This window comes from Danio aesculapii, chromosome 11 (assembly GCF_903798145.1).
Source record: "Danio aesculapii chromosome 11, fDanAes4.1, whole genome shotgun sequence".
NCBI classification, from domain to species: Eukaryota; Metazoa; Chordata; class Actinopteri; order Cypriniformes; family Danionidae; genus Danio; species Danio aesculapii.
In genome coordinates this window covers 46,515,667-46,530,666 of record NC_079445.1, presented here as the reverse complement: position 1 = coordinate 46,530,666, position 15,000 = coordinate 46,515,667, and the positions used below count along the sequence as shown (strand labels likewise).

The 15,000-nt window shown below is 40.1% G+C and overlaps 1 protein-coding gene across 1 annotated transcript in view; it reads left to right on the top strand.

The window, feature by feature from the left end:
* The window catches only part of trappc10 (trafficking protein particle complex subunit 10), a 41,072-nt gene extending 31,993 nt beyond the window's left edge, over positions 1–9,079 (top strand). The window contains exons 19-23 of the mRNA XM_056467877.1: positions 1–53; positions 2,377–2,541; positions 2,942–3,122; positions 3,249–3,443; positions 6,705–9,079. The exon at positions 1–53 is cut by the window's left edge and continues 74 nt beyond it. Of these exons, the coding sequence (XP_056323852.1) occupies positions 1–53; positions 2,377–2,541; positions 2,942–3,122; positions 3,249–3,443; positions 6,705–6,940 (830 nt within the window). The 3' untranslated portion in view covers positions 6,941–9,079. The remainder of the gene's footprint in view (positions 54–2,376; positions 2,542–2,941; positions 3,123–3,248; positions 3,444–6,704) is intronic.
* The last annotated feature ends 5,921 nt before the right edge of the window (positions 9,080–15,000 follow it).

Sequence of the window (15,000 nt, the reverse complement as noted above, 5' to 3'; positions counted from 1 at the left end):
ATCAACACACACCATCACTGGAGCTGCTCTCACTCAACACTAAAACACACTGCGTGAGTCTCACACACACACACTTACGCGCACACACACTCACAGACACACACACACACACACGCACACACACACTCACAGACACACACACATACTCGCACACACTCACACACACACACACACACACACACTCACGCACACACATACTCGCACACACTCACACACACACACACACACACACACACACACACACACACGCACACACATTATTATTAAATCATCAGTTGAAGAGTTCAGATGAAAAAGCTGCTCAACGCCACTTCTGCTAAAACTTTGCTAGTGACAATGAGTGAATGCTTTAAGCACGTAGTACACCATCAACAAATATTTTAGCTTCAAATCCTCTAAATGTCAGCGTCAGCACATTCAGAAATAACAGTTTGTAGGTAAACGCCGCTAAACACCACTTGCCTTTGACAGCAAAAGCCGCTATATCCCGAGAGCCAATCAGAAGGTGCGAATCGAATCATATGTGTGTAATGTAGCAGCGCGCTGATACGCCGGCTTTATGAGGAGACTGCTGTATTACGCTTCTGATTTAGACTTTAAAAGACGGAGTTTGATGAACTGGATGAGCCTGTCTGACTGTCAGTGACTGGCAAATGAAAACGTCCCTTACCTCAAGACTCTGAGCATTATTAGACACAGAAACACACTGTACAGTCAGAAGTGTAGCATGTGTTCATAACGTTGTTTTGCGCAGCGACGCTACTTTGAATGAGTCTGATTTACTAGACATTAAACAGCAACACAGTTTCAGGAAAGACCCAGTTAAGATGCTGTTCTTTTATCCTGCATGGATGCCATGAGGATAAACAAGAGACGATAAAGAGACCGAGACTGAGAGTATAGTGAGGATGAATGAATGACAGCTCTAAACGTGTCAGAGAGACGTCCTCTTTTAGCACAGTAGACCTATCTTGTGTTTTATTTGCTGATGAAAGCTCTTTTTAAAAGATAAATTTAAAAAAGCTATTTAAAAAAAAACTGAGAGATATTGATGTTTGACAGTGTTTTACACTACATTATTTCAACATTAAAGCTTGTTTACAATTCTCTCCATTAAATCTAAACCCCAAATATCAGAAATGACAACAGATTCAGATTTAATTCATGTTTATTTTAATGTTATTGATTAATGTGCTGACTTGACAGATTTCATTCATTATTTTCCTTCTGCTTAGTCTCTGGTGTATCACAGCAGAATGAACCATCACTTGACAGATTTCTGTATTTTTGATTTTAGGTGTTTTATGTTTGGTAAAATAATCTCTAAATGCATCTTGAGTGATTTTCAGCTAGTTACACTGTCTTGTCTCAACAGGTGGATTTAGAGGTTTTTGCATAAAAAGCAGAAGTGGATTCAGCTGGTGTTGATGCCAAAGAATTATGCATAAAGTCAAAAGTGATATTTATAAACAAACGTTAATTTATCTACTAGATAATAACCTGTTCATTATATATAAAATGAACCTTCTGAACATAATTATAGGAGCCTGATATAAAATGCTGATTTACAAGAAAAGAGCTCTGATGGATTTAGAGAGTTTTGCATCTGAACTCTTCAATTATTCTCATTAAAATATAATATTAACCAGACCCTCTAGTATTTCACAATTTGTTTTGTGAATTTTATTTTATTTTTTGCTATTAAAAATGACTGATTTTTGTGGTGGTCATTTCCAGAAATTTGCAGACAATTTTGCAAAAAAAAAAAAGAATACAGATATAAAAAAATAATAAATAAATATACGATATCTTCTTTACCACATTAGGTAGCCTGCTATTGTAAGTGTGCAATCTGACACAATGACAAATGACACCCGATAATGTAATGGTAGGGGAAACACTGGTAATGATTGTGAGGGTGCAGGTGAGACGTCGAGAGGCACTCAAATACATGACATGCTCTGCGTATGCAACGTCTATCAGTCATGTGAAACAATCAAGTGCAATCTGAATAAATTAATGTGATTATATGGTTTAGATCGTGATGTTTTATGAGGTTATTCACATTTTCTGTGATTATTTTGAGTTTAAACTCAGATTTTTTTTTTAAAGTTGCAACTTGTTGATTCTGCATTGGATTCAGCGATCGCGATATCACAAAAAAACTAGCGGATCTGATCAAAATACAGTATTATTACACTACTACTTTTACAGAACAATTTTATACTTCATTGTTATAATTTTTTATTTATTAATCACAGCAGTGCTGGATATTATTATAGTTAGCAATATTTGTGTGTGTGTTTGTGTGACTGAATGTTATTACAGCTGTGTTTGTTAGAGCTGTTGTTGACCTGTGTGTGTGTGTGTGTGCAGGTGGTGTTCAGTCAGCAGTGTGTGTTCAGCGTGTGGGAGCTGCGGTGGAACGATGCGCCGCCCGTCTCTCTTCAGTGTGTGTTTTCAGCTTCGTTCGCTCCTGCAGACGCTCCAGACACACACCTCAAACCCTACACACACCAGTTCAGCCTGGAGAGAGTCTCGGTGAGACACACACACACACACCTTTTTGTGAATTGTGGGGACATTCCATGGGTTTCCATAGTTTTATAGTAGGTGTGTGTGAACCACTGGATCGACAGTTTTGGTTCAGCTATGATCAGCGTGTCCTCGATTTGGATCAGTTGGATATCTCGGGGTGTTGAGGATGCTGTCCATACACAGTTTATATTTCACCTCACAACACAAAAATATAACTCTGTCTTTTAATACAAGCAGTCAGATCTATGAGCCGAAGCGTCATTTGACCTGCTCAAAGCAATCTTATTGAGCACTCGTATACCTGCAGACACACACACACACACACACACACACCTGTGCAGGTATAATGATGTGTTTAATTTATGTATTAATATTAATATGTCTCTCTCTCTCTGTGTGTCAGACTGTGTACAGTGTGCGCGCAGACATCCGTCCAGCAGCTGGAGATGCTGAGTGTCGCTGCGGCTCCCTCTGCAGGCTGGAGGTGTCCATCACACGCCTGACTGAACACACAGATGCAGAGCGCTCTGATGAGGAGTACAGCGACACTGACGGCCTGCGCACATGCAGACTGCTGTATGAAGGTAACACACACACACACTAAAACTCCCACAGATACACACGCTCAGACACACTCAAACACACACACTCACACTGTCTCAAACACTCACTCTGCATGCGTGTGTGTCTGTCTCTGTGTGTGTGTTCAGTGATGGACAACAGCAGTAACTGGGCAGTGTGTGGGAAGAGTTCGGGTGTGGTCTCCATGCCGACGGCTGCCATGGCGACACATAAAGTGCAGATGGAGATCATGCCTCTGTTCGCCGGCTCGCTGCCGTTTCCCAGCATCCGTCTGTTCAGATACCTGCCGCACCAGGCCAACGCCAGCGTGCAGCCGGACTCAGGTCAGACACACACACACACACACACAAACTTTTGATTTTAGAGCAGCTGCTCTATAATGCGTTCCTGCCAGGGCTTGACGTTTACGTTTTTCAGCAGGAGCACATGCGCTCCTAGGTTGAGAAATTTAGGAGCACAATGAAGAATTTTAGGAGCACAGTGAAAATATATAAAATAAAGAGTGTTTTTGCCTAATAAATCAGGGTTTCTGCTAGGGCTTAAAGTCTAAATTTAAATAATAGAAATTTTAGGCCTTAATAAGTCTTCAATTGTCTGTTGTAGGTCTTAAATATTTCTGCACAGCTCTTATTTTGCTGATGTCCGTGTAACGCTACATCTAATGCTGATTTAAAGTCTTGTTTGTTGTTGTTTTTAGGTTTTCGTGGTGTTGTAGTTCTTTATTGCGCTAGTCCAAATGTCATTTGTGGTATTACAACTACAAATGAGGTCAACAGGCAATAGCCAATCAGCTTTCTGTTATTAAACTCAGTGTGCGCGGCGAATGTGACGTCATCGCTGTGTTTGCGGAGGTTCGCTTTGGGTGCGCGCGACATGATTTCGGCTGGTGGAGTATAGCGTAATTTCACTGACAAATGTGGTAAGCGCAGTTTTATTAGTCGAGAGTGCATTCATGGAATACGATAGAGTGAATCTCGCCGGTTTTCTCTGTTCATGGACAAACCTGCTCGCGGGCTCTTAAAACACTGACGGCAGATTATCTGCTCTCGCACCGTCGGATGATGTGGACTCACAATTTTTGTGCGTCATGTTTCCTCTTCCTTTCGTGCTTTTGCTCTCCAGAGATCCTCCTGTTAAATAGGTTATTCCAAGAATGTTGATGTGGTTTATATATTGCTGCACTGTTTATTAACAATACATGAAAAGCGTAAAAGTGAAGGTAAATTCTATAATAAATACAAGTGTTGTTAAGTGTTAGGCATACTGCCTATGATCAAAACACTGCACATGCCAATATCGGTGTTCAGGGGCCCTGTGGAACAGCTTCTCCTCAAAAGGAAGAGGATGACAGGAAAAATGTCCTCCACAATGTGAAAGACAACAGAGACGTGTTCACTTTATTATAGTTAACATGATGAAATGAGATTGATGGTGAGATTTATGTGAAGAGTGAGCAGTACAGTAGGCTATTTCCCCTATTTTCTATCACAGTTAGGTTTCTGCTTGTGTTAGTTATATTTAAATGTTTTTTATTATATTACTATGCTGCACCTTTTGGATGTTTATTAAATGTTTTTAAAATCAAACTATTCTCTGTGTCTTTAAGTGTTTGAAACTGGAAATATCTCATCATATAACACACAGCCAAAACTGTTATGGTTTATTAGAATAAAAATGTAATATGCAAGTCTATTTTAGTATTTTGGTTATTGTTAATAAATAGTGTGCTAATATAAATCATATCAAGAAGCACGAAAGGAATAAAGAACACAAGACGCATACTGTGAGTCTGCATATAATCTCACTGAGGGAGCAGTGTACTGGGAGCACGCAAGAAAATCTGTGTGTGAGCAGCGTATTATATTTGTGAACTCACACGCAGTTTTGTCCACACACAGGAAATCAGTGCACGAGCAAAGAGATTCGCTCGCTCGTATTACATGAATGCGCTCTTGACTTGTAATACTGAGCTCTTGACTTGTCAGTGAAATAACGCCATAGCGGAGCTCACAGAATGTTCTGAGACTCAGGTGAACAGTTCACACAGCGCCGCTGCATTTGATTTTAGTTGAATATGAAACGTTTTGAAGTGATGTTGTCTGAAACAGGTACGACTGTACTGACATCTTTATGATAGGTCTATGTGTGATCATGGGGAGAACCAGATGACCAATAATTCTTGGCTAGAAATTGAAACAGCAGTAGGAAAGGAGGAGAGTTTGGAAAAACCTGAGGGATTAGTTTGTTAAAACAAAAAAGAGACCACCAAAAACATCTTCAGTGATATTAATGATATGGCATAGTTCCGGAAACGTTCTTCTTCTCTTCTTATTTGTTTGACACATGACCGCCCCCTGTCATTTAAAAAATAAGTAAAGAAAGCCTCGTCTGTTTCGTGAGGTGTGCGAACGTATAAATCAGCCTTAAGATGTTTGTATGTTTGTTTTTTCTGTAGTTCAATGCTGCATCTCACCTGTCTTTAGGACTGTTCAACTTAAATACATTTATTTTACCACTAATGTTGTGATTTAGCACTTTCTCTTTATGCGTGTGTTTGAGATTGGTATAGAAGTCTTAAATTTAATACTTAATGGTCTTAAAAAGGTCTTTAAAAGTCTTCCATTAGAAGAGCTGAACATGGGAACGTCTCTATGAATTAAAGTTTCCTTCTGCCCCAAAGTAACACCGTCTTTTCTATTAAACTTGAATGGCCTTCAGAAACAGGGGGATTTCTTACTGACTTCTTATTATACAGACGAATGAATAAAATAGCATGTGACACCTTTTACATGACACTTTTCAGTGTGTTGAAGTCAAATAAATCTTACTATCCATGTTTAAATGATAGTTTTCTCAAAAGCAGGGTTCGACAATAGAGATGGCCCAATATGTGTGCTTGTGTATAGAGTTATATCCACGTTATATATCCTCAGGTATAACCGCGACCCCCCAGTCCTCAGTTATATCCGCGACCCCCCCAGTCCTCAGTTATATCCGCGACCCCCCCAGTCCTCAGTTATATCCAGTCCTCAGTTATATCCGCGACCCCCCCCAGTCCTCAGTTATATCCGCGACCCCCCCCAGTCCTCAGTTATATCCGCGACCCCCCCAGTCCTCAGTTATATCCAGTCCTCAGTTATATCCGCGACCCCCCCCAGTCCTCAGTTATATCCGCGACCCCCCCCCAGTCCTCAGTTATATCCGCGACCCCCCAGTCCTCAGTTATATCCAGTCCTCAGTTATATCCGCGACCCCCCCCAGTCCTCAGTTATATCCGCGACCCCCCAGTCCTCAGTTATATCCAGTCCTCAGTTATATCCGCGACCCCCCCCAGTCCTCAGTTATATCCGCGACCCCCCCGTCTTCAATTTCATCCATGACACCCCCCGGTCCTCACTTTGCTAACGGGTCACTTTCCTTTTCACTTTCGGGTTGAGGGCGGCGTGATCGTCCTTTGCCTCGAGCAGCAGTTCAGCTTCAAACTCTCCAGCAGAGTGTGAAGGGGGCATTTACCACACAGTCAAGTGTTAACAGCACTGAACGCCCATTAATGTGTGTGTGTGTGTGTCTCTCTCTCTCTCTAGACTCGTGTGTGGAGAGCGACAGTGTGTCGGTGGTGGAGCGAGGTGTGGAGGAGTGTGACTCTGCGAGTGTGCGCAGCCGCAGCAGTGTGTGCAGCAGCAGTGACGGGCCCCGGGGTCTCCCCATGCCCCGCCGGCAGGCTCTGGGCCCCGCTCAGGTGTTCAGCAGCACGCAGAGCCGACAGGTGAGGGTCCTGCCCGCTGCGGACCACCACCAGCTGGAGATCAACGTCACATGACCACACGCCCCGCGCTCTGATTGGACGAGAGACGCAGCGGCTCACTGATGGACACCAGTGACTGGAGCCTTCATGTGACGACTCGCGTGTGCACACACACACACACACACACACATCCCATAATGCCTTGCAGCCCCTCCTCCACGCGCTCAGGTGTGTGTGAGAGACTGTGTGTTAGAGTTTGTGTGTGTTTGTGAGACGCATGAGTGTGTGTTACAGTAATAGATATGGGTTCGTGGTGGTGTGTGTGAGTGAGCATGAGTTCGTGTTAGAGTGTGTGTGTATGTGTGCACATGTGTGATTGTGTGTGTTTGTGCGTGTTCATCTGCTGCAGTGGGGGGGGGTGTGTGTGTGTGTGTTCATCTGATCCAGTGGGGTTGTGTGCGTGTGTGTGTGTGTTTATCTGCTGTAGTGGGGTTGTGTGTGTGTGTGTGTGTGTGTGCGTGTGTGTGTGTGTGTGTAAATCTGCTGGTGTGTATGTGGTTGTGTATGTGTGTGTGTGTGTGTGTGTAAATCTGCTCTAGTGTGGTTATGTGTGGTTGTGTGTGTGTGAATCTGCTGTAGTGTGTGTGTATATGTGTGTTTTCATCTGCTGTAGCGTGCACGTGTGTGTGTATGTGCGTGTTTGTGTGTGCGTGCGCTTATCTGCTGTAGTGTGTGTGTTCATCTGCTGTAGTGTGTGTGTGTGTGTGTGTGTGTGTGTGTGTTCACCTGCTGTAGTGTGCGTGCGTGCGTGTGTGTTCATCTGCTGTAGCGTGTGTGTGTGTGTGTGTGTTCACCTGCTGTAGTGTGCGTGCGTGCGTGTGTGTGTTCATCTGCTGTAGTGTGCGTGCGTGCGTGTGTGTGTGCTTATCTGCTGTAGTGTGCGTGCGTGCGTGCGTGTGTGTGTGCTTATCTGCTGTAGTGTGCGCGTGTGTGTGTTCATCTGCTGTAGCATGCACCTGCGTGTGTATGTGCGTGCGTGTGTGTGTGTGTGTGTGTGTGTGTGTGTGTGTGTGTGCGTGTTCATCTGCTGTAGTGTGTGTGTTTATCTGCTGTAGCGTGTGTGTGTGTGTGTGTGTGTGTGCGTGCCCCCTGCTGTTGATCAGTGGTCTGCAGGTCTGATGTGAGCAGCTCCTCTGCTGAACACGCAGCCGCTCTTCATCATCATCATCTTCCTCTCGTCGGGGATTCTGGGATGTGGATTAAAAACTCTTTATTTTTATGTGGGGAACTGAAGGTTTCCAGGGAAACGCCATCACTGTGTGACTTCATTGGTGGACAGCATGTTTGGACACGCCCCTTCAGGCTGACATCACATGATTGACGGCTCAGACAGGAAACGGCGGTGGCGTCTGATTCAGGCCTCATATTTCACTCCAGAAAGTCTGAATCCTGCATGATGAGCTGAGGGTGACGCTTCATCTGAACATTACACACACACACACACACACACACACACACACACAGAGAGATCTTATTGATATGATCATTTCCTCAGTAAGATCCAGTAACAGGGAAATCAATAATATAGTAAAACATGTAAAGTGTCATCATCATCGGCCTTTATGTTTGTGTTCAGGCGCACATTACAGATCATTACTCGTCTATTTTTGCAGTATTTCCCCATATTATTGTCAGATTTAACAACCCAAAACATCCACAGATGAGGGTCACTGGAGAAACTCTCAGTCTGCTATTATTATTGATTTCTGGAGCTAAACGTGAGACATGCGACAGAATCTGGCCTGAAATATGAGCGCTGTGTGTGTGTGTGTGTGTGTGTGTGTGTGTGTGTGTGTGTGTCTGTGTGTGTGTGTGTGTGTGTGTGTTTTCTGCTCGGTCAGGAAGGAAAGTCTGGATGTGTGTGTGTGTGGGTGTGTGTGTGTGTGTTGTTGGTCCTGGTCTCGTGTGTGTGTGTGTTTTCCGTGTGTCCAGCCTGAGAAAACATGCGTGTGTGTCGTCACATGATCATACGGTCACGCGTGCGGAGCGCCGGCCTCTATTTATTGGTGGATTTCCTGCGGTTGTGGACTGGAGGAGCAGCGGCACCAGCTGTGTGTAAATGATCGACCCAACATCACAGATTGTATTTAGATTATTTAAATAAAGAATATGTACGCATTAAACTACGGGAAATATACATATGTTTTAAACAGAGCCCTGCTGTCTCGCTCTTCTCTTTTAACTGCGTTTATAAAGGCTTGATCATCACTACAGATCGCTGACATGTTTACAAGACAAATAACTCAACTTATGAAGACTTAAACCTGAAAAACAACTGCACAGTGATGTTGTTCTGTCTCAGAGCTGGTGATGTGGAGCATTACAACATGGAGACCATTCATGGACAGAAACAAGGGATATGAAAAACCCAATGGGTCAAAAACTGGAGAAACATTGAACATGGGAAAAGTTGGGTTTTACTTCAAATTCACCAGTTTTTGACCCATCCGACTTTCCGTACAAAAAAACGACTTTTCCATGTTAAAAGTTAATTCGCCAGTTTTTGACCCATCCGACTTTCCATACAAAAAAACGACTTTCCATGTTGAAAGTTAAAATTCGCCAGTTTTTGACCCATCCGACTTTCCATACAAAAAACAACTTTTCCATGTTAAAAGTTTAAATTGGCCAGTTTTTGACCATTCTGACTTTCCGTATAAAAAACGACTTTTCCATGTTAAAAGTTAAAATTCGCCAGTTTTTGACCCATCCGACTTTCCATACAAAAAAACGACTTTTCCATGTTAAAAGTTAATTTGCCAGTTTTTGACCCATCCGACTTTCCGTACAAAAACCAACTTTTCCATGTTAAAAGTTAAAATTCGCCAGTTTTTGACCCATCCGTCTTTCCGTATAAAAAACGACTTTTCCATGTTAAAAGTTAAAATTCGCCAGTTTTTGACCCATCTGACTTTCCATATAAAAAAACGACTTTTCCATGTTAAAAGTTAAAATTCGCCAGTTTTTGACCCATCTGACTTTCCATATAAAAAAACGACTTTTCCATGTTAAAAGTTAAAATTCGCCAGTTTTTGACCCATCCGACTTTCCGTATAAAAAAAACGACTTTTCCATGTTGAAAGTTAAAATTCGCCCGTTTTCGACCCATCCGACTTTCTGTACAAAAAAATGACTTTTCCATGTTAAAAGTTAAAATTCGCCAGTTTTTGACCCATCCGACTTTCCATACAAAAAAACGACTTTTCCATGTTAAAAGTTAAAATTCGCCAGTTTTTGACCCATCCGACTTTCCATACAAAAAACAACTTTTCCATGTTAAAAGTTAAAATTCGCCAGTTTTTGACCCATCCGACTTTCCATACAAAAAAACGACTTTTCCATGTTGAAAGTTAAAATTCGCCAGTTTTTGACCCATCCGACTTTCCGTACAAAAACCACCTTTTCCATGTTAAAGTTAAAATTCGCCAGTTTTTGACCCATCCGTCTTTCCGTATAAAAAACGACTTTTCCATGTTAAAAGTTAAAATTCGTCAGTTTTTGACCCATCCGACTTTCAGTATAAAAAACAACTTTTCCATGTTAAAAGTTAAAATTCGCCAGTTTTTGACCCATCCGACTTTCCGTAAAAAAAAACGACTTTTCCATGTTGAAAGTTAAAATTCGCCCGTTTTCGACCCATCCGACTTTCTGTACAAAAAAATGACTTTTCCATGTTAAAAGTTAAAATTCGCCAGTTTTTGACCCATCCGACTTTCCATACAAAAAAACGACTTTCCATGTTGAAAGTTAAAATTCGCCAGTTTTTGACCCATCCGACTTTCCATACAAAAAACGACTTTTCCATGTTGAAAGTTAAAATTCGCCAGTTTTTGACCCATCCGACTTTCCATACAAAAAAATGACTTTTCCATGTTAAAAGTTAAAATTCGCCAGTTTTTGACCCATCCGACTTTCTGTACAAAAAAACGACTTTTCCATGTTGAAAGTTAAAATTCGCCCGTTTTCGACCCATCCGACTTTCTGTACAAAAAAATGACTTTTCCATGTTAAAAGTTAAAATTCGCCAGTTTTTGACCCATCCGACTTTCCGTACAAAAAAACGACTTTTCATGTTGAAAGTTAAAATTCGCCAGTTTTTGACCCATCCGACTTTCCATACAAAAAACAACTTTTCCATGTTAAAAGTTAAAATTCGCCAGTTTTTGACCCATCCGACTTTCCATACAAAAAAACGACTTTTCCATGTTAAAAGTTAATTTGCCAGTTTTTGACCCATCCGACTTTCCGTACAAAAACCAACTTTTCCATGTTAAAAGTTAAAATTCGCCAGTTTTTGACCCATCCGACTTTCCGTATAAAAAACGACTTTTCCATGTTAAAAGTTAAAATTCGCCAGTTTTTGACCCATCCGACTTTCCAGTATAAAAAACAACTTTTCCATGTTAAAAGTTAAAATTCGCCAGTTTTTGACCCATCCGACTTTCCGTATAAAAAACGACTTTTCCATGTTAAAAGTTAAAATTCGCCAGTTTTTGACCCATCCGACTTTCTGTACAAAAAAACGACTTTTCCATGTTAAAAGTTAAAATTCGCCAGTTTTTGACCCATCCGACTTTCCATATAAAAAAAACGACTTTTCCATGTTGAAAGTTAAAATTCGCCCGTTTTCGACCCATCCGACTTTCTGTACAAAAAAATGACTTTTCCATGTTAAAAGTTAAATTCGCCAGTTTTTGACCCATCCGACTTTCCATACAAAAAAACGACTTTCCATGTTGAAAGTTAAAATTCGCCAGTTTTTGACCCATCCGACTTTCCATACAAAAAACAACTTTTCCATGTTAAAAGTTAAAATTCGCCAGTTTTTGACCCATCCGACTTTCCGTACAAAAACCAACTTTTCCATGTTAAAAGTTAAAATTCGCCAGTTTTTGACCCATCCGACTTTCCGTATAAAAAACGACTTTTCCATGTTAAAAGTTAAAATTCGCCAGTTTTTGACCCATCCGACTTTCCGTATAAAAAACAACTTTTCCATGTTAAAAGTTAAAATTCGCCAGTTTTTGACCCATCCGACTTTCCGTAAAAAAAAAACGACTTTTCCATGTTAAAAGTTAAAATTCGCCCGTTTTTGACCCATCCGACTTTCCATACAAAAAAACGACTTTTCCATGTTGAAAGTTAAAATTCGCCAGTTTTTGACCCATCCGACTTTCCATACAAAAAAATGACTTTTCCATGTTGAAAGTTCAAATTCGCCAGTTTTTGACCATCTGACTTTCCGTATAAAAAACGACTTTTCCATGTTAAAAGTTAAAATTCGCCAGTTTTTGACCCATCCGACTTTCCATACAAAAAAACGACTTTTCCATGTTAAAAGTTAAAATTCGCCAGTTTTTGACCCATCCGACTTTCCATACAAAAAACAACTTTTCCATGTTAAAAGTTAAAATTCGCCAGTTTTTGACCCATCCGACTTTCCATACAAAAAAACGACTTTTCCATGTTAAAAGTTAATTTACCAGTTTTTGACCCATCCGACTTTCCGTACAAAAACCAACTTTTCCATGTTAAAAGTTAAAATTCGCCAGTTTTTGACCCATCCGTCTTTCCGTATAAAAAACGACTTTTCCATGTTAAAAGTTAAAATTCGTCAGTTTTTGACCCATCCGACTTTCAGTATAAAAAACAACTTTTCCATGTTAAAAGTTAAAATTCGCCAGTTTTTGACCCATCCGACTTTCCGTAAAAAAAAAACGACTTTTCCATGTTGAAAGTTAAAATTCGCCCGTTTTCGACCCATCCGACTTTCTGTACAAAAAAATGACTTTTCCATGTTAAAAGTTAAAATTCGCCAGTTTTTGACCCATCCGACTTTCCATACAAAAAAACGACTTTCCATGTTGAAAGTTAAAATTCGCCAGTTTTTGACCCATCCGACTTTCCATACAAAAAACAACTTTTCCATGTTAAAAGTTCAAATTCGCCAGTTTTTGACCCATCCGACTTTCCGTACAAAAACCAACTTTTCCATGTTAAAAGTTAAAATTCGCCAGTTTTTGACCCATCCGTCTTTCCGTATAAAAAACGACTTTTCCATGTTAAAAGTTAAAATTCGCCAGTTTTTGACCCATCCGACTTTCCGTATAAAAAACAACTTTTCCATGTTAAAAGTTAAAATTCGCCAGTTTTTGACCCATCCGACTTTCCGTAAAAAAAAACGACTTTTCCATGTTAAAAGTTAAAATTCGCCAGTTTTTGACCCATCCGACTTTCCATACAAAAAACAACTTTTCCATGTTAAAAGTTAAAATTCGCCAGTTTTTGACCCATCCGACTTTCCATACAAAAAAACGACTTTTCCATGTTAAAAGTTAATTTACCAGTTTTTGACCCATCCGACTTTCCGTACAAAAACCAACTTTTCCATGTTAAAAGTTAAAATTCGCCAGTTTTTGACCCATCCGTCTTTCCGTATAAAAAACGACTTTTCCATGTTAAAAGTTAAAATTCGTCAGTTTTTGACCCATCCGACTTTCAGTATAAAAAACAACTTTTCCATGTTAAAAGTTAAAATTCGCCAGTTTTTGACCCATCCGACTTTCCGTAAAAAAAAAACGACTTTTCCATGTTGAAAGTTAAAATTCGCCCGTTTTCGACCCATCCGACTTTCTGTACAAAAAAATGACTTTTCCATGTTAAAAGTTAAAATTCGCCAGTTTTTGACCCATCCGACTTTCCATACAAAAAAACGACTTTCCATGTTGAAAGTTAAAATTCGCCAGTTTTTGACCCATCCGACTTTCCATACAAAAAACAACTTTTCCATGTTAAAAGTTAAAATTCGCCAGTTTTTGACCCATCCGACTTTCCGTACAAAAACCAACTTTTCCATGTTAAAAGTTAAAATTCGCCAGTTTTTGACCCATCCGTCTTTCCGTATAAAAAACGACTTTTCCATGTTAAAAGTTAAAATTCGCCAGTTTTTGACCCATCCGACTTTCCGTATAAAAAACAACTTTTCCATGTTAAAAGTTAAAATTCGCCAGTTTTTGACCCATCCGACTTTCCGTAAAAAAAAAAACGACTTTTCCATGTTAAAAGTTAAAATTCGCCCGTTTTCGACCCATCCGACTTTCCATACAAAAAAACGATTTTCCATGTTGAAAGTTAAAATTCGCCAGTTTTTGACCCATCCGACTTTCCATACAAAAAAATGACTTTTCCATGTTGAAAGTTCAAATTCGCCAGTTTTTGACCATTCTGACTTTCCGTATAAAAAACGACTTTTCCATGTTAAAAGTTAAAATTCGCCAGTTTTTGACCCATCCGACTTTCCATACAAAAAAATGACTTTTCCATGTTAAAAGTTAAAATTCGCCAGTTTTTGACCCATCCGACTTTCCGTATAAAAAACGACTTTTCCATGTTGAAAGTTAAAATTCGCCCGTTTTCGACCCATCCGACTTTCTGTACAAAAAAATGACTTTTCCATGTTAAAAGTTAAAATTCGCCAGTTTTTGACCCATCCGACTTTCCGTACAAAAAAACGACTTTTCATGTTGAAAGTTAAAATTCGCCAGTTTTTGACCCATCCGACTTTCCATACAAAAAACAACTTTTCCATGTTAAAAGTTAAAATTCGCCAGTTTTTGACCCATCCGACTTTCCATACAAAAAAACGACTTTTCCATGTTAAAAGTTAATTTACCAGTTTTTGACCCATCCGACTTTCCGTACAAAAACCAACTTTTCCATGTTAAAAGTTAAAATTCGCCAGTTTTTGACCCATCCGTCTTTCCGTATAAAAAACGACTTTTCCATGTTAAAAGTTAAAATTCGTCAGTTTTTGACCCATCCGACTTTCAGTATAAAAAACAACTTTTCCATGTTAAAAGTTAAAATTCGCCAGTTTTTGACCCATCCGACTTTCCGTAAAAAAAAAACGACTTTTCCATGTTGAAAGTTAAAATTCGCCCGTTTTCGACCCATCCGACTTTCTGTACAAAAAAATGACTTTTCCATGTTAAAAGTTAAAATTCGCCAGTTTTTGACCCATCCGACTTTCCATACAAAAAAACGACTTTCCATGTTGAAAGTTAAAATTCGCCAGT